The sequence below is a fragment of the Panthera pardus genome, unplaced genomic scaffold (assembly GCF_024362965.1).
Source record: "Panthera pardus isolate Hobbes unplaced genomic scaffold, ASM2436296v1 HiC_scaffold_7, whole genome shotgun sequence".
In the NCBI taxonomy this organism is placed as follows: Eukaryota; Metazoa; Chordata; class Mammalia; order Carnivora; family Felidae; genus Panthera; species Panthera pardus.
Genome location: NW_026527002.1, coordinates 79,947,526 through 79,974,487, shown reverse-complemented (window position 1 = coordinate 79,974,487; position 26,962 = coordinate 79,947,526). Strand labels below are relative to the sequence as shown.

General features: G+C 61.7%; 1 protein-coding gene across 7 annotated transcripts in view; it reads right to left on the bottom strand.

The window, feature by feature from the left end:
* The window catches only part of DENND3 (DENN domain containing 3), a 113,029-nt gene that overhangs the window by 67,689 nt on the left and 18,378 nt on the right, over positions 1-26,962 (bottom strand). For 4 of the 7 annotated variants that reach the window (XR_008419985.1, XM_053896484.1, XM_053896485.1 and 1 more), the window contains exons 9-20: positions 24,579-24,734; positions 22,931-23,027; positions 20,794-20,897; positions 20,134-20,333; positions 17,875-18,396; positions 12,673-12,932; positions 11,870-12,040; positions 10,614-10,743; positions 7,466-7,573; positions 4,446-4,585; positions 1,692-1,846; positions 484-617 (exon numbers count right to left, since the gene is read on the bottom strand). Coding sequence is in view for 4 of the 7 variants with exons in the window: in XM_053896484.1 (XP_053752459.1) it covers positions 484-617; positions 1,692-1,846; positions 4,446-4,585; positions 7,466-7,573; positions 10,614-10,743; positions 11,870-12,040; positions 12,673-12,932; positions 17,875-18,396; positions 20,134-20,333; positions 20,794-20,897; positions 22,931-23,027; positions 24,579-24,734 (2,177 nt within the window). In the remaining 3 variants the exon portion in view is untranslated. The remainder of the gene's footprint in view (positions 1-483; positions 618-1,691; positions 1,847-4,445; positions 4,586-7,465; positions 7,574-10,613; positions 10,744-11,869; positions 12,041-12,672; positions 12,933-17,874; positions 18,397-20,133; positions 20,334-20,793; positions 20,898-22,930; positions 23,028-24,578; positions 24,735-26,962) is intronic. The other 3 variants (XR_008419988.1, XR_008419986.1, XM_053896486.1) reach the window with 2 other exon arrangements.

Below are 26,962 nucleotides of genomic sequence, written 5' to 3'. Positions count from 1 at the left end.
AAGCGGGGCACGGAAAGGCACGAAGACGACAGAAGCCTCGCGCGCAAGCCTGCCCACGGCACCGCAGGTGCGCAGACTGACGAGCCCACGTCTCTGCAGGGACGACACGCGCGGCAGACCAGCACGTGGCTGGGAGAGGCAGGCGGCCCCACGAGGGTGGTTACAGTACCAAACGCAACAGTTTTGTGGGGACGCGGAGGGATCACAACTGTCACACACCGCGGGCGGGGACATAACGTGGGGCAGCAGCTTCCGAGGGGAGTCTGAGGCTTTCTCCGAGGGGTAAACGTGGGGTCAACCCGAGCCCGTGCGCTGACACACAGTGACAGGGCCACAGAGGGCTCCCGGAAGCCGCAGACACGGGAGGGGGCAGGCGGCTGAAGACGCGCGAGGCAGAGCAAACCGGCCGCAGGCCGTCCTGGGGTTCCCTCCCCCCGGAGCAGGGTTCTGGGCCCCTCGTGGGGGCAGAGGCTGAGGACTTACAGCACCACAGACAGCCGTCGTGCAGGCGGATGGACGAAAGCCCACCGCCCGGCAGCTGGAGCCTGCTGGTCACGCGCAGGGAGCTCACGTTCCAGGCCAGGACCGTCCCGTCCACGCTGCACGAATACACCTTGCTGGGGGTGCGAACACACGGGTGTAAAACACTTGACCCGGAAGCCAACGAAGTTACCATTAGATAAAGGTCCACAGCGTGCACGGTGATTCTCGCCCAAGCGAACGCTGCCCGTGTCGCGGGAACGATTAGCAAGGGGCTAACCGATCCCGCAGAGGAGACGGTTTGCTGAGGAGGCCGGTCCTTGCCCGTCGGTGTTTGCTGCCGGCTCCGCAGAACCTAACGTGGCGGCGGAGTAAAATCTAGCCCCTTACGCAGGACGTGCCGTCCCGGCCCCCTCACCTCGTAGCGGCTGAGGTTCCGATTGGCACCTGCTACTCTCTGAGCTGGGCCTGAGGACAGAGGGCACCCCTGAAACTAAGGGACAGGGCAGCGGGGGAGGGCGGCACGGAGGACGGCAGCAGACAAGCTTCAGGGCCCTGGGCCCCGGGCCCAGGTGGTGAAGCAGGTGACCGGAAATGAGGACCTACTGTGTGCCGGGCCCTGTTCTAGGCACAGGACACGCGGCAAAGAGAACGCGGGTGCCTGCCTTCGGGCTGACGTTCTTAGTACGGTAAAGACAGCGAACGAGTGAAGCAAAAATGTTAGGAGTCGGACTGCACCCCCCAACCAAGGGCCACCACGAACCCCCAGGGCCTCAGAACGCGGCACTACTTGAAAACAGGGCCTCTACGGGAGCATTCAAGTGACGGTTAACAGGATGGGCCCCGATCCGCTATGCCGGGCATCCTCATCAGGGAGATTTGGACTCGGAAAACACCGTGTGAAGACAGAGAAACGGGATGCTGTGTCCGCAAGCCAAAGACTTGGGGCAGACCGGCAGCCGCCGAGGACAGGCAAGGAAGTGGCCGCCTGAGCCCCACGCTCACCCCGGAGCTGGCCCACAGCAGAGACCCGCGCCTCTGTACTCAGGGCCCGACACAGACGAGAAGGTCACGCGACTCTGCTCAGGACAGGCCGGCCCGGCGCCGGGAGGCGGTCGCCACGGCGACCGCGGACCCTTCCCCCTAGGGACTCCCGGCCCGCCCCGCCCGGGAGCCAAGCGGCCCCTTCTCCCAGCAGGGCCCGGCCGTACCTGGGTGCCCCGCTCTGGACAGCCAAGCCCGTGACCCCGGAGCGGTGGTCCGTGAGCTGCTTGTTGCAGGACATGCTGTGGACGTTGATGATGTAGACGACGGAGTCCTCTGAGCCGACCCACACCTGGCTCTGCTCCACCATCGCCATGCAGTTCTGACAGCGGGCGGAGAACGCGTCACGAATGCCGGCCCCTCTCGTTACTCCCAGGAGCTCTGTCCTACCCACTCCCCGCAAGCCCCGAACGTCCGCTCCTGGGGGGGGACCCGGGGTTCGGTTCCCGCGAGCCCTGGCCACGTTTCTGTCTGCTGATCAGTACGTAAACTTATGTGTTCAAAGTGCTTCTGTCTAAAGACATCTGATTTTTGGGGCGCCTGGGTGGCTCGGTCGGTTAAGCGTCCGACTTCGGCTCAGGTCACGATCTCGCGGTCCGTGAGTTCGAGCCCCGTGTCGGGCTCTGTGCTGACAGCTCAGAGCCTGGAGCCCGTTTCAGATTCTGTGTCTCCCTCTGACCCTCCCCTGTTCATGCTCTGTCTCTCTCTGTCTCAAAAATAAATAAACGTTAAAAAAAAAATTTTTTTTTAAAAAAGACATCTGATTTTTTATCCGCTGCTGACTCATTAACACCGGACTCCTGGCCAAGTATGCTGCAGCTCATGCTTGAGCGCAGCTCACCTAGTGCCTGACTCTCTCACGAAGGCCCGTCACGGCCTTCTTGGGCTTAGGGACACCGGACAGCACCCCAGCTCTACACCGGGGGCCGTTTTAAGCAGCAGAAACCACCATTACGACACGAGAATGCAAAACCGTGGCACTAAATAGGCCGCAAAGAGGGCACCTGTGTCCAGCCGGGGCTGAAACAAGACACAGCGTCCGCCGGTTTGACCTCGGCTGGGAACGCGCACCAGCAGCTCCGCACGTGTGCGTCTGCGGATAACCGTGAAAACACTGTATTTGCTTCAGGGTTAAAATAAACTCTAGCAAGCGGGTGAATCTGCAAACATGGAATATGCAAATAATGAGGACTGACTACACTAATCACAAACACAACTGCCCACGGTTTTCCATTCTGTAGCGAGACAGGGTTCTCTGGGTTTCCTTCCGGCCTAGAAAAGTCAACAACCAATGGTAATTTATAGATGTTTTTGTGTAACTTTGTTTTTTAAGTTTTTTTAAATTTAGTTTTGAGAGAGAGAGAGAGAGAGAGAGAGAGAGACGGTGCAAGTGGGGGAGGGGCAGAGCGAGAGGGAGACACAGAACCCGAAGCAGGCTCCAGGCTCCGAGCTGTCAGCACAGAGCCCGACGCGGGGCTCGCACCTGTAAACCGTGAGATCACGACCTGAGCCGAAGTCAGACGCTTAACCGACTGAGCCACCCAGATGCCCCTGTATAACTTATTTAAAAAAACGCTCATTTCTTTTTGAGAGGGGAAGGAGCAGAGAGAGACGGGGACAGAGGATTCGAAGTGGGCTCTGTGCTGACAGCAGAGACCAATGTGGGGCTCAAACTCATGAACCTTGAGATCGTGACCTGAGCTGAAGTCGGACGCTGAACCCACCGGGCCACCCGGGTGCCCTGTTTTTGGAGACTTGGAAATTAGAAATTGAGGACCGACACACTGGAGAGATCCACGGGTCGCACAAACACGTGCAACAGAGCTGTGCTCACGCGAGCATCTCAGCCCGTCCAACCACGTCACTGAACGGCGTTCCTGACGCCTTCCTGACTCGCAGTTTCCCGAGCCGCTTCGCTTTCCACTTGAGGACGGTCTCTCCCGCGTTCATCCGTGACACGTGCAGCCCTCTCCTGGTAACCGAACGCAGACTTCCAAATACAAGTAGGCTTCCGAGTAAACCTGGCATCGTGGTGGACGGGGTGAGACCAGACCTGATGCCAGGCACAGTGAGCGTGGGCGGTGGTTCACTGCTCCTCCTCTTGAAGTCCGAAGAAAGAGTTTCTAAAACACTGCTAGCTTTGATTTTGCCAACAGATAGTCCCATAAATTAGAAAAGGAAGCCCGCTTACTAATTTCAGAAATAATCACTTGGAAAAAGCCCTTTCTTTTGAGGCATCTCCCTGAGAACTGGTATGGCTTTAGTCAAATGTCTTTCTTTCGTGGCCCGAAGATACCTCAGGTGGCTGCTCTGAACTGCAATGTCCAGAGGTGGGAGCACTTTCTTGAGATAATGACCCAAGTTTCTTTCTGTTCAACAGCAAGGAAAATCTCGGTGAGACGAGGACAGTGTTTTCACGTACGTAACTGGGAGAACTTACTGCTTTACTTGTTACCTGGCCTGACTGGGGACAGCACAGGTGGCCTCACAAGGCGGCCTTTCGATTTGACTGTAACTAGGATTGTAAGCTATTCTATTCCTTAAAAAGTCTTCGAAACGCACATAACTAAGAATCACAATGAAAAAATTAAACTTAGAATAAAAACGGGGGTTCTCGGGACGCTCGGTTGTGTGTCTGACTCGATTTCGGCTCAGGTCATGATCCCAGGGTCGTGGGATCGAGCCCCGCCCTGGGCTCTGCTGAGGATCCTCTCTTTCTGTCTCCCTCCCTCTGCCCCACCCCCCACTCACACGTGCGTTGTCTCTCTCTCAAAAAAACCTAAAGACCTGCCATTGACAATACGGAGTGATGCTGTGGGATACCCTGTCCCACCGCCGGGCCCAGGTGGACTTCTCTGTCTTCGCAGACTCGCGGCTTCATCTGGCAGAGTGCCGCCCCGCACGGCGCCCTGCTTACTCACCAGCTTAGAAGTGCCCACTCGGAAGCAGTGCTGGTGGATCGTCCAGGAGGAAGCGTCAAACACGATCACTTTGCCCTCACTTAGAGCACACCATAATTTGGGGTGAGCGTCTTCAACTTTTTCTGCCGGGTCTAGGTGCCCTGAAGAAGTAAACAACCCAAAAACGTTTTCAAAGGCAAACCCTTGGACGCACGTGCACGTGACTGGTGCCATCACTCGGGCGCCGGCGCTGCCCGAGAACCTGCTGAGGGCCAGGCCCATGCCGGGTGCCCCGGACAGGAAGAGGGCACGAGCTTTGGAGCCCGAAGTCCCAGGAGGGAGCCGGCTCCGCCCGGAGAGCCGCAGTCGGCAGGGCCAGGGCGGGGCCATCACCGAAGAAGGGGGTCCCGGGCAGGGGGCAGAGGAGCAGCAGGGGTGCGCCAGGCGTGGAGAGCGGGAAGGGGGTGCGGCGTGGAGAGCCGGGACAGGAGCCGCTGCCTCCGGCCCCACATCCTCACCGGCACCCGCTGGGGCGGGCCCTCCGATGGCCGTTCCAAGGGCACGAAGCTTTTGGGTTTTTGACTGTCACGTCTTTGCATTTCCCTAACTGCTCACGAGGCTGCGGCCTTTAAGCGGCCACGTGGAGGCTGTCCTCCGTGGTGAGGTATTACCTCTCTCGCCCGTGTTGTAAAGATGTCTGAGAGCGAGGGAGTGAGCAAGCGTGCTTGTATGTAAGCGGGGGAAGGGCAGAGAGCGAGCAGAGCGAGAATCCCAAGCAGGCTTCTTGCTGTCAGAGCAGAGCCTGACGTGGGGCTCGATCCCACGGCCCTGGGATCGTGACCTGAGCTGAAGTCAAGCGTCGGACGCGCAACCAACGGAGCCCCCCCCACCCCCCACCGGCGCCCCAGGTCTTTTGCCTGTCTTTGAGCTGGGTTGTGCTCCTCTCCCGGATGTACAGCCACTCTGTGCCCGCCCTTGACCCGAGCCCTTGCCGGCGCCCCTCCCACTCTGCGACCACCTGGTTCACTCCCTCCAAAGTGTCTGTTTACGATTCCATCCTCTCAGTAGCGAGATCCACCAGTCTCTTCCTTCACGGCTCGCGTGGATGTACAGTCTCCTTCTCTGCCCCAAGGTCACGAACACGCTCTCCTCTGTTCTCTGCTAGAAGCTGGGTGCTGTCTTCATTTATGTTCGCCAGTGGCTTTCGCGTGTAGGTTTCCATCCACCTGGAACCGACTGGGCGATCTGTGGTCAAGCTTCGTGTTTTCCACGTGATACACGACATCCCTGACGTCACATATGGTAAAAACAGTCCTTCCCTCAAACCCCTGCTCTGTCGTATCACCTCTGTCACATGTCAAGGAGACACGAACGTGTCAATCTTCCTGGGGTATTCGTTCCACTGGCCCCTTGGGGAGATACCACCCTACACTGTTCAGTCTCACCAGGGACCGGGATGCTTCGAGGCCGGAGGGCTGGCTCCTTAGCGCGTGGGTAACCGGAGGGGTCCGGAGCCACCGCTAAAGGGCTTACCAGTAGTCCCCTTCTCGACGGGTCCTGACCAGTTTTGTCCCTCCGGCCCCTCGGCACCGGCCACAGCTCTGCTCACTTCCTCGCTTCTGAGATGCCGCTTACAGAACTGCCAGTCGCTCCACAGGAAAAAGGGGCTCCACCATTCTCCGTGGTCGTTTTGTGCTCTGGCCCTTCTAGATGTTCTGGGAGGGACGGCTGGTCTGAACCAGCTAGCCCATCGTGACAGGAAGCCCACAGTCCAGTCGGTTCTGATTTACAGGAAACCGACTTAACTCTAAAAACACTCATTTCTCCAGACACCACAATAAAAACTGTCTCGGGCGCCTGGGTGGCCCAGTCGGCTGAGCGTCTGACTCTGGCTCCGGTCATGATCTCACGGTTCGTGGGTCCTGCATCAGGCTCTGTGCCGACAGCTCAGAGCCTGGAGCCTGGTTCAGATGCTGTGTCTCCCTCTCTCTCAAAAGTAAAGGAACATTTAAAAAAAAAAAGCAAAAAAACCCGTCCCACTGGTCTGTAGTGTCACAGCCAACACGGAGCCTCGATCGGATGAACCTGGTAAGTCTCCAGGGCCCCGAGGTCCAACCGCGCTCTGTCCTCCTTCGCGCTCAGTGTGTCCCCTTGCTGGGTCTTCAGGACAACCGGTGACGAGATAAACTGTCCTCTCGTGCTGGGAAACTGCTTTGCCGCCGACCTGCCATCCGCCCTCGGGAACCGGGTGGGCCGGGAGACAGCTGTGGAGCCATAACCGCAAAGGGCGAAGGGGACAGGAGGGCACATCCGTGACGCTCCCTGTCGCTCAACTCACGCCCCGACGAGCTGAAGCAAAGCACCAGACCACAGGTTCTTTACTGCCCAGAATGAAGTCCTTTGCTCTCCAACACGTTGCGCCCTCAGAGCGGCCCGCCCCACAGCGCTTTCCAAGTCAGACTTAAGCCAAAGCATCTTCGACGGTTTTGCGCCTGTGACACGACGGCGGTCTGTGTTCAGGCTGAGGCCCCTCGCGGCGCTGATTCCCGTCCGTCCTCCGTTGCGCCTCGGCCGGGAGGTCTGCGCCGGACGCAGGGCCACAGCCTCGCCACGTGAAGGGGAACCGTGTTGTCAGGCATCCGGACGGGCAAGGGAAACGCGCCTGCAACCTCTAACGCGAGGTCCTGGGCGCAGTCCCTCGTCACAGTGGAAGCAGGCCCAGGTTAAACGCCCCCGAAAGAAAGGACATGAGTGGAGGCGCTTTCTAAGCTGTAAAGTGCTGTGCCACGTGAGGCACGGCTAGGTGGGAGCGGAGTCTCCACGGGGCGCTCGCCCCGGTGGGGTCGCTGGGGCTCCCTACGCAGCCGCCCGGCTTCGCCTCGTCGCCCAGGGCCTCACCCGAACAACTAGCCAGACGCCCGCCTGGTCCGCGCTCGCCCTGTCGCGTCCCGTCCCCCCACTTCAGGGCTGACCCCAAACGCAAACCAGGCTCCCCAAAGTGCCGGACACAGAGCAGCCCCGAGCGAGGGCAGGCCTCCTACCGGGCGTGTACAGCAAGACGTCCACGGCGTGCGGCAGGGTCTCTCCCGCCGAAGGGTTTATCTTGTGCTTGAGGGTCTCCGAGGTCGTCTTGGGGACCGCCGTGGGCACTGAAACGCAAGCGCTCGGTTAGTGTCGCGACTCGGTGAGACCGCTGCCGTCCCACCGCCCAGACCCTTGGCGGTCTCTGGACGTCGGTTTGGGGGGAGGGCGTCGTAGGCGGGGAAACGGGCACTAGAGCCTCCGCCTCCGGGCGGCCCCTCGCTCTCGCGCTCATCTGTGTGCCCGCCAGGGGCGGGACGGTGACACAGCTCCCCTCCCAGCCAGGAGGCCGCGCCATCTGGCCTCTGCCCACCCTCAGCCACCACGAGTCACCCAGCAGAGACCAGACCGAAAACATGGCTCGGCGACTGAACATTCCCAAGACAAAACCAAGCGGCCTCTGGGCCTGGGGGCCGTGGACATCTCGGGCCGCAGCCGTGGCTGCCGCGGGGACCGGCCCGCACACCGCGGGCTCTCCGGCAGCATCGCCGGCCTCACCGGGAGATGCTGGTAGCGCCCCCTGCCAGGGGTGGGGTGCAGGGCGTCGTGACGTGTAATTCCTAGACCCTCCGTCGTGAGGGGACCGCAGGCTCTTAACTGGAGCCCGGGATGGCTGCCTGCGCCTCATCGAGCTTTGCACAAGGGACCCCGAGCCCGGACAACCCGGTCACGGGGGACGGGCTGGCGCCGAGCGAGCTGGCACGTGCTGGGTGCCCCCGTGGCGACGGCGTGCCACCGTCTGTAAAGGAGTCAGAAGGCTTTTGCGGAAACTCTTGACGAAGACTAGGCACGAGGTTGGAGTGACATAAACACCTGAAGTGTAGGGTTTGATTTTGTTCCCAATGAAAAACCACAACGAGCGACCACATCTGCTTCCAGTCCTCCTGCGGCTCTTGTGGGGACCAGAGCACCCCGACTGCTCCCGGGAAAGGGGGTCCGGGTCGCTGAGGGGGTGGGGGCCGGGACACGAGGGGAGGGGGAGAGGGAGGAGGGGGGTTCTGGGACACAGGAGGGGAGGGAGAGGGGGGAGTTTCTGGAACATGAGGGGGGGTTCCGGGGACACAGGGGAGTTGTTTCTGGGACGTGGGGGGATTGGGGAGAAGGGGGGACTTTCGGGGACAAGCAGGGGAGGAGAGGGGGGTTTCCAGGACACAAGAGGGGGGAAGAGGGGGTAGTTTCCGGGACACGATGGGGAGAGGGGGATTTCCTGGGACACGGGGGTGGTTGGGTTGTTTCCGAGATGGAGGAGGGGGAAGGGGGGGCGGTTCTGGGACATGGAGAATTGGTTTCTGGAACCAGGAAGCATCAGAGATCTCACAGTGATGGACATGGCAGGATAAAAGGTGCCAAAGTGAGATCTGTTTTTCCCGGTTTTGCAACATTTAAAAGCAGTCTCGGGACGCCCGGGTGGCTCAGTCGGTTAAGCGTCAGACTCTGGGTTTCAGCTCAGGCCGTGATCTCACAGTTCTGAGACTGAGCCCCGTGTCAGGCTCTGTGCTGACAGCGTGGAGCCTGCTTGGGACCCTCTCTCCCCGTCTCCTCTGCTCAGGCTCTGCCTCTCTCTCTCTCTCGTGATAACTTAAACAAATTTTTAAAAAACAAACAAATCCAGAGTCTCCAGCTTGTCAGGGGATGGGACCACACGTGCAAACGAAACGTGTATGTGCATGTTCACGACAGCAGCATTTGTAAGAGCCCGATGGTGCAGAAAACCCAGTCAGCTTGATCACAAATGAACACAGCGGTCCATCCACACAGTGGAATATTATTCGGCCACAAAAAAGAGGCAAGTACTGGCACCCGCTATGTGGATCCCCTCTGAAAACGCTGTGGTAAATGAGAGAAGCCACTCGTGAAAGGACACGTGTATGTGACGTGCCCAGGACAGGCAAATCCAGACAGAAGCACATCAGTGGTGGCCCAGGGGCTGGTGGCTGCTAAATGTTACGGGGCTTCCTTTTGGGGTGCCGAAGGCGTTCTAAAATTCACTGTGCCGATGCTGGACCGTGAATACCGTGAAACCAGAGATGTGCGCTTTAAGTGAGGAAGGTACATAAGGTGCAGGGGTGCCTGGGGGGCTCAGCTGATCGAGTGTCCGACTTTGGCTCCGGTCACGATCTCACGGCTCGTGAGTTCGAGCCTCCCGTCGGGCTCTGTGCTGATGGCACGGAGCCTGCTCGGGATTCTCTCTCCCTCTCTGTCTGCCTCTCCCCTGCTCACTCTCTGTCTCTCTCACCGTAAACTTAAAAACAAAAACAAAAACTGCACACAAACGGGACTAGAGATCATTTAAAAACATCCCTACTTTGTTCATCTGTTTTCATGAATTCTATGCTGTGGCTGACTTGGCCCGCGGCAACTATGCACGTAGTAAAGTGGTCAATTACAGTCTCTCCTTTATACAAATCACGAGACCGTTCTAGGTCATTTAAAAGTTGAAACAAAGCAGAAGTAACTCAAACGACAGTCATTCTTACCCACCAGCTGTTTCCTAGACTTGAAAAATCTACTCCCCACCCGTGACCCCCCAAAAATAGTCCACCACCGCACCCTGTATGGCTTCCAGAAAGTGAGAGCCAGATTCACATCTACATACCGGCGATCGGAGACTTCCTGCCTGGAGAAACTCGCCAAATCAAGGGGACTTGGGGGAGCAGATCTGTACTCCTGGGGGCCTCCGGGCACCGGTCAGCAAAAGGGACCACGCGCCGGGGTGCCTACGGCTCCCCGGGGGCATGTCCCCGACCACAGAGGATTCCGCCAGCCCCAGGAGCCCCTCGAGGGCCTCCTGCTCCGCTCCACCCCACTCACCCGGCCGGCGCAACTAAGAACCGTGGCGATCCCCAGCCGGTGTCCAGTGGAACCCCGCTCGGGGAGCAAACTGGGAAGAGCCTCCGTGGGTCCCGCTAGGCAAGGAGCTCCCGGGTGAGCTGTTAAGCGACAGCGGGAAAGCAGGAGAACGTGTGGCGCTCAGAAGGAAACTCACAAGTTGCATGAGAGGACAGGGTGAGAAATTAGGGATCGGCCCTAATGTCAAGCAGGTAAGACTACTCAAGGCACGTTCAGGACCCCGGGACCCCAGGACCCCGTCGGACGCGCTAGTCTTACTTTCGTTCCTCATCTTATCGAAGTAAGATAACTTGGAGGCAGCGTAAATGGCACCAGGCGACTGCAGCGTGCCAACCACGGCGTCCATCAGCAAGACGTGGGTCAGCGCCTGCTGGATGTACTGAGGGTCCTGCAGAGAAACACGCTCACGTCAACGGTCACGGAAATCACCGACTTTGTGACGTTACACAAGACGACACTTTTGAAGACGCGTTGTTGTTTCAAGGCGACGGCAACAGTTCGGATTCGGGTCTGATGTCGCACCCCTTTCGGCCTCTCAGTTGCGACAGACACTGCTCGTTTACGCCGGGGACCGGCAATCGCCTGCCGTGAAGGGCCCGGCCGCTGTGGGCCTTCCAGCCTCTGTCACAACCACTTGGCTCGGTCCTGCAGCTGGAAAGCAGCCACAGGCTGTCGTAAACGAGTGGGTGTGGACGTACGCCCATAAAACCTTCCTCACAGAGACAGCCATGGCCCACGGGCTCCGGTTTGTATGGTCTGTGCCAAATAAACCAGTGGGCGTAAAATCAGACGGCTGGTCCGAAAGTCAGAGTATTACAACCTCGGAACGGACCCGGCCCTCCTTCCTGCCGCAGACGGAAAGACTCCCTCCGTGTTCACGGTCTCGGCCCCCCACCCCCCGGTGCCTGGGAGCTTCTCTCACAGAGGGCAGCGCCCCCCTCGTGGACGGTCTGCTCTAGGGGGGGCGACCGCAGTCCCCGTGACGACCGTGGGCTGTGCCGCCCCCCGCGGCCCCTCCACTGCCCCGTTCATCTCTGCCCGCTGCGTTGTGGTTTTCCTGTCCTTTCCTGCCATCTACACAGCACAGACCTCTTGTCCCCGTGTGTCCTCCGTCTGCGCCTCTGTCTGTGCTGTTCTTCGTGACCCTGAAGTCCTACCTCGGCGTGAGCAAAGCTACCAATCTGGCCCAAAGTAAGTGAAAACACGAAACTCCCTGGGCTGTAAAGCTAAGTGTGCGGGGGTTGGGGGGGGGCGGGGGGGTTCCACGTGCCCCCTGCCAAGACCCTAGTCCTGAGAAGTGGCGGGGGGAGGGGGTCGTCAGGAGCAAGGCGTGCCCGGAAGACCCGACTCGGACCTACGTCCGGCCCCGGCCCCTCCACGGCGGCCCCTCCACACTGGCCAGTCGCCGGGTCACGCGAACCACAGCATCCGACCCCACCGGTGCTCCCGGGACCGCGCCGGAGCCCCTGGGCGTTAACACGGCCGTGCGCGGAGCAGGCAGCCCATCCACGGACCTTGTGGTCATCGGCCAGCTTCTTCCCGGCCCACATCTCCTTCACCATCAAGTGCCACACGTCACACTCCGTCTTAAGATTCGCTTCAAAGACTTCTTTCTTGGACGCCGTCTTAATCTTCAAAGTGGGTATTCGCAGAAGCAGAAAGGCTACTGTGGTACTTCTGACTTCCTAAGGAGGCAGAAAAAAGAAGAGGCTGGTCAGTGAGATGTCCCCTCCCAGGAACGCTGGGGTCAGGGAGGGGAGCCGGCGGAGCGGACATTACAGAGCGGCGTCCGGGAGGTCCCTGCTGTCCTGTCCCTGCGCTCAGGGCTGAGGGCACCTGCCGGGTGAAGGTCGGCCTGGGGGCGGGGAGGGGGGCAGAGCTGGGACAGGGCAGGAGCGGAGCGGGGAGGCCCTGAGGTGACCGGAGGCTGGCGTCTGAGAGCCCGCGAGCCACAGGCGTGACCTGTCAGCACATCACACGTGCACACAAAGGGACTCGTCTGCAGGTTCACCCGTGGTCCGTTCTGCCTCCCTACGAGCTTCTCATTCCCTGCCATTCCGGGAGGAAGTCTGTGGAGGCAGGCGGCGGCTGGAGGACAGACAGAGGCGGGGCCCACGGCCAGCACCCACCACGGCTGCCTCTCCTGGCGCGGGACGGTTCGGGAGCGGGATCAACACGCGTCACGAGCTTCTCGAAAATACACGTGAGACCTCAGATGAGCGCCACTGAGCGTCCCCCGTGGGGGAGGCGACCACCTTTACGACCGAGGGGCACTCACAGCTAGCAAACAGCAGGGGCTGGCGGGCCACGCTCTCACCTCTATGTCCCTGAAGGTGGAGATCTCCACGTAGCCCGGCCTTCCTTCGGTGAGGAGGAACAGGCGCTTCTGGGTCATGGCGATCTTGCCCACGCCGCGATTTGTCTTGACCGAGCTCGACAGCTTGTAGACACACTCGTTCTTATCCAGGTGTTCCATCACCGACGAAGGCAGACTGACCTCCTGGGCCTCCGCCTCGGCCTCCTTCCAGCAGTTGTAGAAATCTTTGAATGTTTCCGGGTCAATCTGTTTCTGGTGACCTTTGGTAAAGAAAAGAGATCTCAGGGCCACTCCGCGAAGGGAAGGGAAGGCGAGTGCGGCCAGGACTTTGACTTCCCCTTAAGAAGCCGTGCACTACCCGCACCGGGCAGCAGATGGCGCCGGCACGCAGGTCTCCGAGCCCCAGCGCCCTTGCTAAGGCGGCCCATCGCCCTCTCCAGCCCCCCAGCCCAGGGATACAGCAACTCTCGGGATGCCCTTCTTCGGGTGGCAAAGCCCCGGGTCACCACTAGAACTGGCGGCAGCTATCCCGGGGCCTGCGGGGAGCCGGTCCTCAGACGAAACGAACACAAAGAGACCGGGTCCTTGGTGATGCGCCCACACCACAGGATCGAGCCTGGCCTGAAGCCAGCCCCATCTCAGTCACGTGAGCAAATACATTTGATTATTCGTAACCAAGATGAACTCAAGTGACGCAGTAACCTTTCTAAATGTCCACCGTTCGCGGGCTCCGGAGGCAGAGAGAGACCCGAGTCTGGAGCCCAGCTCCGGGGGCTGGTGCCGTGACTCTAAGCTGTCAAAGGAGGGTGCTTGCTTCTCTGCAGGGTGGAAATGGGGCCCCCCACCCCCACCGCACCCCGGCTGCTAAGAGGCCGGGTCCGTTCCCATCCTGAGGTGTTCCTGGGGCTGTTCCTGCCCCGCTGGGCTTGGCCCCGGCGCCGCATCCTGGACCTGCACGTTCCCCTCTGCCCTCGCGCCCTGCAGAGGCACGAGCTGCCATAGGCCCTGCCTCCAGAGCTGCCCCCGGCCTCGCGGCCTGCTCCCCTGGGCGCCCAGCACGCCCTACAGCGCGAGGAGCAGCTCCGTGTCTCTTGTTCAAACACTGCGGCGTTCCTCGCCTACGCCAGGCCCCAAGTTCCCCCGGGCTTGGGCCCCTCCTCCCCTTCCCGCCCCCACATTCCAGTCATACCCGCCTATTTCCCCAGACAGGCCCTGTCTGCACACACTGCTCCAGGGTGCTCAGAACAGAAAACTCCTACGCGTGCTTCAAGACCCGGCTGAAACGTCTCACGCGCTCCCGTCCCTGAGAAGGCAGTCATTTGGCCGGGCAGCGGCCGGGCCGCACGCCCATCCCCCCACGGCAGGGCCGCGCTTAACGACACTTGCCGTGTCCCACCTCCCGTTTTATCCTTCCAGCCACCTCGGGAGGCAGGCACTGGTCTCGGGCCGTTCACAAATCGGGAAACTGAGGCATGGGAGGAGAGCCCTGGCTGGCAGAGGTCAGCGTGGGGCCGGGACCCGTGGCCAGGCCGACGCCACCCGGCCTTGTGTGTTGGCCGGCGTGCCTCCTGCCGATGCCCCACTCGGGAGCGCAGGGAACGTGTCCTCCCTGGCCAGCCCCGCCGGGGGCCCGATCTGAAGTGGACAAAAGACGTGGGCAAGCGCGAGAGCCCCCGCACAACCACGTCCCTCTCCGGCTCCGTAACAGCGTCAGGGTGACGGTCCCCGGGGAATCTGAGATCACGGTGGACGGGGCGGGGGAGGGGCGGTCCAGGTCCCGGCACACAGAACTGCTGATGTCACCGGAACCGAGACCCGGAACGTCAGACCCTCACGCCTCCGCAAGGCGCGGGCGCCGGAATATTCAGGAGACCAACGCTGCCGGGAGGCAGGGCTCTGCCCGGGCTGACTGTTCTTCCCTTTGCTCATTGCTATTTTCCCATCGGCCCACGAGGGTTGGGACCACTCACGTGTGTGTTCAAAATCTTAGAGCCACTGGATCCAGACAACAAGACAGCAGGGATCTGTACGTGCTCGTGTAATTTTCAAAAAAGACATCACTGAAGCAAACGAACCACAAGGTACCCACGTGTCCCCAGGCGGCCGGGGGCTGGAGGTCTCTGCCTGGGCCGTGGCTGCCGACCACGCAAAACTGCCCACGGTCCTGCTTCCGCTGCAGGCTCAGTGCGGCCGCCTCTGGGACACATGGGTCTACACTGCCCGCTGCTTCTGAGCACCGTCATCAGACGCATTTGCTGTTCTCACCTCATGTCAGAAAACATTGAGTCCAAGCAGCTGAGCAAGGAACCCATTACTTTACGAAAGACTCCTGAACCTCGGGAGCCTGGGGCCAAGGGCCCTCTTCCTTCCATCACTCAGGACACATCCTCCTGCTGTCCGGGCCCCAGCCGAGTCGCTGGGCCACGCGGCACAAAGTGCGCGTCACCAGAACCCGGAACGGCTTCCTCTCGCGGACAGACGTGGCGCCAGGGCTCCACGACAGACTCCGGAACCCCGACCGCCGGAGGGCGGAGAGCCCAGGCGGCTCCAACGGGCCTTGGACACCACGCCCTCCAGGGCCGTGGCACCACTGGACGCTCACGCCCTGGCTGCCGCGCCCATCTGTGAACTCCACGCGCACCCACCGTGCACACCCCGGCCGCCACGAGCTCCCGTGGCTACTGCACGCGCCCACGCAACAGATCACGCGTTCTCTGTCTGTCTCCAGGTCCGCACAGAAGTGCCTACTGCTCACTCCTGTGCCCTCACCCGCACGCGTCTCCCGGGGGAGGCAGCCGCCGGAGCCCAAGCTCCCGCACAGCCGAGCTGAAGGCGGCACACCTCAGCCTCCCTGCCCCAGGCCCCTCAGGAGCAGCTGCTGCGGGGTGGAAGTTACTGGTCTTGCAGTACGAACACCACACTGGGAACGTCCACGAAAGTCGAACGAACGATAAAATAGTGACAATAACCTGAACGAAGTCTCAGGTGTATCGTTACACTGCACGAGTTCATTCCAAGACAGCAACATCCAGCTCTGACTTAATAAAGCTTTTCTTTTTTTTTTAACATTTATTATTTATTTATTTATTTATTTATTTATTTATTTATTTTTAACGTTTATTTATTTTTGAGACAGAGAGAGACAGAACATGAACGGGAGAGGGGCAGAGAGAGAGAGGGAGACACAGAATCGGAAGCAGGCTCCAGGCTCTGAGCCATCAGCCCAGAGCCCGACGCGGGGCTCAAACTCATGGACCACGAGATCGTGACCTGAGCTGAAGTCGGACACTTGCTTAACGGACTGAGCCACCCATGCGCCCCTAATGTTTATTTTTGACAGAGAGAGAGAGAGAGAGAGAGACAGAGCATGAGTGGGGGAGGGGCAGAGAGAGAGGGAGACACAGAATCCGAAGCAGGCTCCAGGCCCTGAGCTGTCAGCACAGAGCCCGACGCGGGGCTTGAACTCACAGACTGCGAGATCATGACCTGAGCCGAAGTTGGACGCTCAACCGACTGAACCACCCAGGCACCCCAATAAGCTTTTCTAACGCATGGGTCGTTAAGCAAAAACACATGCTTGGTGCTGCCCCACAGTCCCTCACACATCCCAGAACCAGGACCGTTAAATGGGCTGTTTTGCCACGTGAATGGAACCAAGGTGACAACAGGGCCACCGACACCCCCCATCGGCGCGGCCCACGTCTGCTGACGCCCTCCCAGCTGTCCTCTGTATCCCTGCAGCATAAGTCTGGGAACACCGGCCGCTGTCCACGCGTCCAGCCACAAAACCATGCTTCCCAGGCGGCTACGTGCAGGGACACGCTGCTGGCCAGAGGCGGGGACAGCTGGGGAGATGGACCCTCTTCCTCCCGCCGGGAGAACAGTGCTGCTCAGGCCATCGCTGCCACGTGCCGTGAAGCAACAAGGCCACGTGCGGCTGCTGCACGGTGACGTCGAGGAGCCGCCGGGCGCTCTGGACGCCTCGCTCCCCGAGAGCAAGAGCCCCCAGTGGCCGCGCGCCCCTGTGTTCAGGCCTGGCAGCTGACCGGGCTGGCCCTGGCGTCCTCGTGACGGCCCCGCAAAGGGAAGGGGCAGGGTGTCCCTGGAGAGGCGCTGAGTCACGGGGGCCCCCGAGCACTGCTGCTCAGGGCTCTCCGCGAGGACCTGTCTCCCCCGGTCACGGCTCACCGCCCCCCACCCCCCGGGCGGTCACCCCGCAGGTGTCTCCCGCGTGCCCAGCGAGATGGCTCCAACGTGCCTGCCCGCGGAGGCCCCCCCACGAGACCAGGAGGAGAAGCTGCCGGGCCTGCGTGGGGGGCGGGGGCCCGAGGTGCTCCCACACCGTGAGGGAACAAGGAGCGCCTGGGACGGAAACAGAGAGGGAGAAAGAAGGCACCGGGATGGCTCCCTAGCGAACGCTCATCTGAGTCTGACCCCGGTGCTGCCCGGGAGGTGGGCGGCGGGGGTCTCGGGGGGTGCGGCCCGGGCTTCTCCACACACCCTGGGGAGACCCGTCCACAGCCACATCGGGAACCAGGCACGGTGACGCTCACCATGTCCGTATTTGGAAAAGTAAAACGACTGGATGCCACCCGACGGCCAGACAAACGAGGGCCCCGCGCTCCATTCCTGCGACACGGCCGCCGGGCGCTCAAGTAACACGCGCACGCCAACACAGGAAAGTTCTGGAAACACACTGTGGAGGAGCAGAGTGACTGCAGACTGACACAGCAGGACACAAGTCACCTGTCCTTGAAAACCACACAAAGCCCAGGTCCCGCTTTCAGACACGCGTGTTCCCAGTAAACACGTAAGAACGTGGTCAGACAGGAAGGCTCCGGCTGGGGACAGGTCCCTCTAAGGAGGGAAAGACAGAACGGACAGCTGCGGTCAGCGTGGACAAGGCAGCGCTCCCGGAAGGGGGGACGATGCCACGTCGTCTGCGCCACCGGGCGTGCGTGCAGCGCAGGGTTCCCACCGACGGCAGAATCGCACACGGTGAGCGGTTCCCCGGGACGGGGGGACCCTGCGGGGGCGGCTGGCTCTCCAGTCGCACTGCCCTACCCCCAAAGATCAGGGACAGGCCAGCCCCTCCTGGTCCTGTAGGTGCCCAGATGGGGAAGAGGCCTCACCCCACGGGTCACAGCACTGTTAGCGGACCGTCCTGGCGTGTTTAAATCCAGGCCGCGGCCGTCCTCTTACCTACAGTCAACGCCTCGAACAACCGGTTTATGATGTTGGTGTCCTTCACGATGCCCGACTCCTGGACCCTCTTCACGAAGTCATCCAGCTGCATGTGCTTCTTCGGCAGCTCGAAGTTTTTCACGCGGTCGTCCGGCTTGGGGGCCTCCCCGGGCTTGTCCACGACCTCGCTGATGAGGCGTCGCAGCTCGGGCACCCGCTCGGCCTGGGCGCGCTCGGGGCCCGACATGGACTCCACCGTCCTCCGGACGAGATCGGCCGGGAAGATCCTTATGTCTGTCTTGTACAGACTCTGGAAATCCAAGAGGGCGTCCAGCAGCTGCCCCTGCATCAGGTGGACGGCCCCCCGGAGGTAGAAGTACCTGGCCAGCAGCACGGAGTTGTCGGGGGCCAGCAGGCCCATGGCCTTGCTCAGCAGGCCCACGCAGTCGGAGTAGTAGGCCTGAACGCACTGGCTCACCAGCGGGAAGTGGATCTCCGGGACCTTGAAGGAACACGTCGCCTTGGGGGTCGCGCTCGGAACTAGAGCGGAGAGAGAAGGAGCAGGTCATCAGCAGACCCCGAAACAGTCGTGTCCCTGCCATCCTGTCCGGGTCGTTCCTGGGCCTCGCGTACAACGTAAAGCAAGAACCCTCGTGCCTCTTCCAGAAAGCTCCACGTACCCCCGAGCCGAACGAGGGGCTCCCACTCTGCATCCACGGACCCTGGGAACACGGAACGCTTTCATCCGCTGAGACTTTAGCGCTAAGTCAAAGCTTTGGTAGACGGTCTTTATCGGAGGGCCCGACTGACAACCTGAGCCAAGACGCACAGCCAGGCAGCACTAGGCCCCGTGCGACTGTTTCCTTTGCCTCGGTGGCAACTCTGTGCGATGGCCACCGTCATCGCCCCCGTCTTACAGACGTGTAAGCCGAGGCTCCCCTTGTTCCAGGCACACAGCTGCTCAACGCCAGAGCCAGGCCTAACCCAGCCGTGTCTCACACCAGTTGCTTCACCGATGTCACCTAAGGGCCTCACAGGTGGCACCGGGGCCACGGCAAGGCCAGTCCTGCAGGGAGGCCGCTCACCCCGGGAGGTGGGGTCTCGGCCACGAAGCCTGCAGGACGGGGAGGAGCCAGGAAGGGTAGGGGGGCTCCAGGTGAAGGTTCAGAGGCCGGAACGCCTTCCCGCAGCGGAGGGAGCACGGCCAGGGGTGAGAAGCGTCACCGGGTTTTCCGCGGGAGGAACTACGGGGCCCAGAGGCGTGACGTACCCTGCCCGCGGTCGCACAGCCAGGAAGCCGCCGCGAGGGGACTCAGACCAGCAGGCGCCTCCGGAATGCTTCGCTGTCACTGAGGACTTTCCGCTTGAACACACGCCCCCGCCCCCCGAGGCCAGCTGGGTGTGCGGCACACGCATCGGGAGGGGCCGGCAGGGCCCCCGCGGCTCACGGCGCCTGGCCTCACCCAGCCTCTCCCGGAACCGCGTGGAGAGTGGCCCCGAGCGCGAAGAACCGAGGCGTACGTGGCACCTCCTTACACGGAGTAAGACACGGGCTCGCACACGTGGCCTAGGGCAGCTTACACCCCGCCGAAAGCCCAGCTGACGCCGGGGGCCGTGCACGGCCTGCCTCAGAGACGGAGCCGCGGCCTCTCTGAGCACCGACGGGCTCTCGCTGTCCCTCCGCCCGGAACACGTCACCGGGGCGGCCCGGCCTCGCCAGCCACTCCCGTCTCTGCTGGAACGTGGCTTCCGCACCCGGGCCCCCTTCCCGTCCCCGACGCTGCTCCCTTCGTGCCGTGACAGCACGCGCCCCGATGTTACGCGTTCATCTGTTTTCCCAGGAGCCCCGCGCCACGGGGGTGGGGGGCGCCGGGTCCCTCGCGTCCCCCGGATCTAGAGGGGGCGTGGCGCTCACCGGGGCCCGACAGTCGTGACCGTCAGGCGCGCATATGTGTAAACGTGTATCCTGTACGCACACGCGTGTACGCGCGCAGACACGCAGGCGAGCACGTACGTGCAAGTCCCCAACCGTGTGGAACTGCCATGACAGCAGTGCAACTGGGGAGCGGAAAATACAGGCAAGAAACCGTCTTCCAGAATGAGTGCGGTTTGCAAAACAAGTATTTCAAACAAGTAAACTGCTAAAAACAAAAAAACAAAAACCCACCCCCAAAACCCATCCCCTGCCACGGGGACAGGCTCCAGCTGTGTGCACAGACCTGCCACATGAGCCCCAGGGACGGGGGACACGTCACCGCGCGCGGGCCGGGTCACCACCTGTGCTGCTGCTCCTGGAGCCCTCGGAGTCCATCTTCCGGAGCGACGAGTTCCGGGCGGGCAGCTCCGGCGCCGCGATGTCCCGCAGGTTGGGCATGCTGACCACCATGCGCCGGTGAGTGACGTGCAGGGACGGCGAGTTTCGGGAGGCCATCTTCTCGATGGTCGGTCTTCGGGGACTCGGCAGCATCCTGCTTAACCTGCGGTTGGGAAAAGCAACCACGCCTTACGGACACGAGCGCGTCCGAAGAGTGGGTCTCCACGCCCGCACATCTGCGGCGCGAGCGCGGCCCCGGCCCGGTATTCCCGCACGCACGTGGGAGGCGGGTGGCAGCGTCGGAGTCTCCCCGGCGCAGCGAGAGGCGGGGGGGACGGACGGGACCCCCAGAGAGACACAACACACGCGGTGTCTGCGGGGGGCCAGGAACAGCGTGGGGCGGCGGCGACGCGGACCCCGAGGTGCACACGCGGAGCACACGCGCGTCAGCTGCGCTCGGCGTCCCCCCCCCCCCCCCAAACAGAAGCGCGTGGGGACGTGCCCTACGGAAGTTTCTAAGTGTGAGATTTTCCGGCCGAATTTATCGTTCATCCACCCAAGTAACTGCACGCTGCTGGAGCGTCGGGGTCCCCGGAGTCGCGCGCCCACACCAGAGACCGCACCTGTCCTCGTCCGACTGCGTGTCGAGGTCCATCTGGGCGAAGGCGTCCATCCTTCTGCTGAGCCGGGCTTTAAGGAAAGAGTGAAACATGTAGGTATCCAGAACCTGAAACAGACCACAGGGGGCCAGTCACCACCGCGATCGCGGCCCCCGCTGTGCCGCCGACGTGCTGGGGCGGCCTGCCCACCTCCCTGCCCCCCCACCCCGGCTCCCTGGACACAAGCTCCTGAGCGGGTAGCTTTCTTCACTCGTCCCCACCTGCAAGGCTCACCCTCCAGATCCCCACCGGGCTGCCTGAAAGGGTCGCCACTCTTTATGTTTGAAAAATCACCAGAAGTTCAAAAACCCAACCATCTTCCTCTCACGACAGCCAGAGCCAGCGTCCTCTGGCCGTCGACTCCAGGTCTCCGGGGACCGGGCCCCCTCCCCACAGCAAGTGCACCGTCTGGCACCGGCCCGTGGCTCCCACCACCCGGCTGCTGGTCTCTCACCGGACAAGGTGACCCTCCAGCAGCCAGTCCCTGTCCCCACCCTGCCCCCTGCTGCGGGTGACCGGCCCGCAGGTGACGAGGCCCGGGCCCATCAGCCGCTGCCAGCCCGGCCCAGCACTAGGAGGGCCGCAGGCGCACAGGCCCGTGGGGAAGGTGCCGGAAACCCCACGTGCAAAAAGCCCGCAGGAGAGTGACGGCAGGGAGCGGGCGTGTGGAGGGATTGGAGGTGGCAGTGTGGCTCACGGGGACTCCTGCCGCCCTCTGGGAGCCGACAGGGCGAGGAGGCGATGGCAGAGCGCTGGGCCCGGGCGCCCTGTCACAGCTGTGACCCGGCTTTGCTCTGGCCCCACGCGCGTCCCTGGCTTCTCCCTGTGCTCCTCTGTGGCGCCTTTCGCGAAGGAGTCTCATGCGGGCACCATCTTTTTTCTTTTAATTTTTTTTTAAAGTTTATTTAGAGAGACAGAGAGACTGAGAATCCCAAGTAGGCTCCGTGCTGTCACCGCGGAGCCCGACGCGGGGCTCGACCTCACGATCCTGGACCAGGACCTGAACCGCGATCAAGAGTCAGAAGCTCCACCGACTGAACTGCCCAGGCGCCCCTCGCGTGGGCCGCGTCCTGTGGGCCCCTCAGGCCAGGCTCTGTGTCCCGGGGAGGGTGTGCAGAGGCTGCTGACAGCTGGGGCCCCCGCGGACGGGGGAGCACCGAGCGCGTCCGGCAATCGTCAGAGCAGACACGGAGGGCGCGGGCAGGGCCCAGAGAGAGGCAGAGGCCGCCAGCCGGCCGACGTGAATGGCTACCGCGTGGACCTCGGTCACGAGAAGAGCTGAGGCTCGGTAACCAGGCTCGGGCGTCCCCTCCCGCTGCCACAGGCTGGACGGCGAGCCGCTGAGAGAGGCAGCCTCGCTTCCCGCCTGGGGCTCAGGGCTGAGGCAGCTGGGAATCCCTACGGAGCCCGGAGTGGGGGGCAGCTCTGCAGAGACTTCTGGAAGCCTGCACAGGGGCCCGCCCTGGAGGGCAGAGCACGTGGAATTAGGCAAAGGAGGACCACGGAAGCTGAAGGGCCATGGGAGACCCGTGAGCCTGGAGCAGCCTGAGCGTGGGCCCCTCCGTGGCCAGGGCACCAGCACCTGGCGGGGGAGGGACACCAGCCCCGGGAGAAGGCCGCCCCACCCGCCTGGAACGCGGGAGAACACCGAGGTCAGCAGCAGTTGTGCCCCCGGCCACAACGAAGCCCCAGACACGACGCTGCACGATAGGCAAGAACGGAGGCGCCCCCAAAAGCTTAACAGGTGGGCAGAAAAGCCCGGCGCTGCCTCCCACCCCTCACCCCGGCTGCAGCGGCCCCTCGGATCGGAGCCGTCGGGTGACGGAGAGGTCTTGATCCGGACCGAGGAAGCGGTGTCCAGGCACACGCGTCTGGCGGGATTTATCACCCTCTCTCTACACTTACGCAGGGTGCGTTTCACGACAGGTAAGCTGCACTCTAAAAAGCGGATTAAGAAAGTAGGAGACGGCCACAGGGAAACCACGGCAAAGCAAGCTTCCTGTAAAAACTATTAATAAGATACTAACAGACGCTTTTGAGAAAACGTATTTTGAAAACGTTCTGAGTAGAGAGAGGCCCACGAGCCCCACGTGCTCCTCACCTGCTTGTAAAACTGCTGGTCCCCCGGAGCTCTGGTTTTGAGAAACTCCTCGCTGTTGAACACTCTGTGCTCATAATTTAAGTGATTCTTCACCTCCCTGAGAAAGAGAAGGTGGTCTGAGCGTGGAAACGCTTTTAAATGCGTGAAAAAGTTATCACCATTGGGGCGCCTGGGTGGCTCAGTCGCTTAAGCGTCTGACGTCAGCTCAGGTCACGATCTCGAGGTCTGTGAGTTCGAGCCCCACATCCGGCTCTGTGCCGACAGCTCAGAGGCTGGAGACTCATTCGGATTCTGTGTCTCCCTCTCGCTCTCTGCCCCTCCCCCACTCACGCTCTGTGTCTCTCTCAAAAATAAACATTAATAAAACTTTTTTTAGGTTATCCCTATGACACAACACACAAAATGACCAGAGATACATCCTGTGCAAGCTCTGTCCTGTAGAAAGAGGGTCCTGGCCCCCAGAAGGGCTGGGTTTGGGTGTGCCCGCTCCTCCAGCTGCCCATCACTTCCAGCACGGCTCCTCTCCGCACGGAGCGACCCTCACTGTTCTCGCCCCCTTGGGGCCCCCTGTTCCCTGTGCAGACGGCACGGCCACCGGTACCTGCCGTGGACCCTGAGGGGGAGGCCCAAGGAGGGCGGGCAGACTCTCTGAGCACGAACACCCACGACCTCCCCCAGCTAAAGTAACCGCCTACACACGGGATCGATGCTCTCACGGGCCGTATTCCGTACGGAGGACACTCAATGTTCTCCTTCCGTTGTGAGGGAAAAGTCACGTAAGAGAAATAAAGTCTGACCGTCCGTATCCAAATTGTCTGTTTTATGAATCCATCAAGATTGTAAAGTGTCAAAAAAAACAAAACAAAACCTCGCTCATGACATATTTCGTTTTAAAAGAACAAAAGGAGGGGCTCCTGGGGGGCTCAGTCGGTTAAGCATCTCACTTGAACTCAGGTCATAATCTCACAGTTTGTGGGTTCGAGCCCCACATCGGGCTCCATGCCGACAGAGTGGAACCTGCTTGGGATTCTCTCTCCCTCTCTCTCTGCCCCTCCCTGACTTGTACTTTCTCTCTCAAAAAACTTAAAGAATTTTTTTGAATTCTAGAAAAAATATAAAAGAACAAAAGGAAAATCACGTATCTGTGTGCACACAAATTACACTGCTTTGAGCAGAGATAACACAACCTGTCTACAATACGCTGTCCCGTTTTTCCCTAATGAGTTCTGTGTCTTATGGAAATACACGCATTTGAAGAACACAACCATTAAATAACAATCACAGAGCGCAGTCAAGGCCGCAGGCTCTGGTCTAAACCCCTCCCGGGTGGAGGGTCCATCCGGACGCCTCTGCTCCTGCAGGGCTGGGGACAGAGCTGGCGACAGATCCTGAGTGCCTGTGCCCGGGGGTGGGCTTCGTTCCTGCGGTGACCCAAGTGTCCCCACCCTGGGCTGGCCCCGAGCCCTCAGCCAGCACAATCCCGCACGGGCGCTCATGGTCCCCGGGGAAAAAAACAGGCCCGCTGACCCTGCCGGGGTGTGATCACACGGCAGGGCCACCGGGGCAGGGCCCCATCCTGATTCTGCCGCCTCCCACACGGAGGGAGAGCCGGCGGCGCCCCCCACAGACACGGGAGGGGTCCCACTACCTGAAGATGCTGACGAGCAGCTGTAGGGCCACCTGCTGCAGCTGGCAGTTGAGTCCCTGCTGCCAGGCCCGCCTGCGGGCTCGCCCCTCGTTCAGGTCTGTGCTGGCGCCCAGGTGAGCGAGGTCCAGCTCGTGGTGCAGCTGAAGGCTCTGGACCCTGGGAAGCAGCAGAGGGACGCTGAGCACAGCTCACACTCCTTATGGGCAGGGGTGGGGGGGCACTCAGGAAGGGGGTTTACCCTCCCCCCCAGGTGCATCAACACTCTTCGGATGCTCAGAAGAGCCGGCAGTAACTTCGGGGAGGGATCACTCACCTCTGCACACGAGCAGCTCGTCGTTCAGACCCCGCCGAGGCCCTGACTGTGCCCACTGTTACCCGAGCCGGAGCCTCCCCTCCCCCGGCCCCGCCCGCCAGGGGCACCAGCTCCCCAGCCCCGCACCTTCCCCGCGCCCGGCCTGGGGGGATCGGTGCACCAGGGTCCTGGGTGTCACCGCTCTCGGCCCGTGGGCCGTCAGCACATTCACAACCCCGGCCTCCCCAGCACCGTCAAGGCCGCAGCGCTGGAAACCAGCGGGCAAATCTGCGGTTCGCACACAAAATGAACACGCCCAACGCACATCCCCACCCCCCCACTTCCTTCCTGAGCGCCTCCTGCACGCCGGGCTGCGTGCTGACCACAGACAAAGCTCCAGGGTGGAGCTGGCATTCGAGTGGGAAGAAACAGAAAAACAGAAGAATGCACCCCAGATATGAGGTCACGGGAGGTCAGGGAGGTGAGGAGAGGGATCAGGGAACGAAGGCTAGAAAACAGCCCGTTTGGTGGCTGGAGAAGAGCGCTCGAGGACCCCAGACCCGAAAGCTGAAAGGTGAAAAGCCAGACAGGCACGAGCGGCCCTGAACGGGTGGGGAGCACCCAACCCCTGGAGACCCCACGGGAGCCCGTGGGGCTGAGGCAGGGGCGGGGCGGGCTGAGACCAGGTCTGAGCGGTCGGTCAGCAGGGCCGGGACGGGGCAGGGAGCACCCTGGGTCCGCCCCGAGAGCAATGAGAAGCCGCCGCTGGAGACGGACGTCCCGGCCCCGCAAACCCCGGCTGACCGGTCAGGTAACCACCACCTGGAAGGCGTCGGCACCTTCACACACGTGCCAGCGACCACACGCGACTCAGCCCCCGTTACGAGGCAGTCTCCCCTGGCTGGGGCCACAGGAGACACTGCACCCCACCACTGCGGGGTCTGGCCAAGCAGAAGGCCACCCGTTGCGTGTATTCTAGAATTCTGACACCACCACACGCCACACGGCCGAGGGCGAGAACCCCATCCCACTGGGGGGTGCTCCACCCCAGCGCACACTGGAGACACGGCACCAGGCCCTGGCGCCCATCCCCGCTAAAATGTCCGACTCGGACGATCAGGCAAAAGTGAACGATTAGAAACGTTCATCAGCACACAAATCTGGCCCAGCGTGGGGCATCCCAGGGGTGCCGAATACCTATCTGCTGGGGGAGGGAGGGAAGGAGGGAGGAAGGAGGGAAGGGAGGAAGGGAGGAGGGAAGGAGGGAAGGGAGGAGGGAAGGAGGGAAGGGAGGAGGGAAGGAGGGAAGGGAGGAGGGAAGGAGGAGGGAAGGGAGGAGGGAAGGAGGAGGGAAGGGAGGAGGGAAGGAGGGAAGGGAGGAGGGAAGGAGGAGGGAAGGGAGGAGGGAAGGGAGGAGGGAAGGAGGAGGGAAGGGAGGAGGGAAGGAGGGAAGGGAGGAGGAGGGGAGGAGGGAAGGGAGGAGGAGGGGAGGAGGGAAGGGAGGAGGGAAGGAGGGAAGGGAGGAGGAAAGGAGGGAAGGGAGGAGGGAAGGAGGGAAGGGAGGAGGGAAGGAGGGAGGAGGGAAGGAGGGAAGGGAGGAGGAGGGGAGGAGGGGAGGAGGGAAGGAAGGAGGAGGGGAGGAGGGAAGGGAGGAGGGAAGGAGGGAAGGAGGGAAGGGAGGAGGGAAGGAGGGAAGGGAGGAGGGAAGGAGGGAAGGGAGGAAGAGGGGAGGAGGAAAGGGAGGAGGGAAGGGAGGAGGGAAGGAGGGAAGGGAGGAGGGAAGGAAGGAAGGAGGGAAGGGAGGAGGGAAGGAGGGAAGGGAGGAGGGAAGGAGGGAAGGGAGGAGGGAAGGAGGGAAGGAGGGAAGGAGGGAAGGAGGGAAGGGAGGAGGGAAGGAGGGAAGGAGGGAAGGGAGGAGGGAGGAGGGAAGGGAGGAGGAGGGGAGGAGGGAAGGGAGGAGGAAAGGAGGGAAACAACCTCAAAGGTCACAGGCGCATGACTGGGGCACAGAGAGAGGGTGGGGAGGCTTCCTGGGGGGTGGGACCATCACCTGACTGTGGGGCCACTGGTATTCAGAAAAGATCTGAATGAG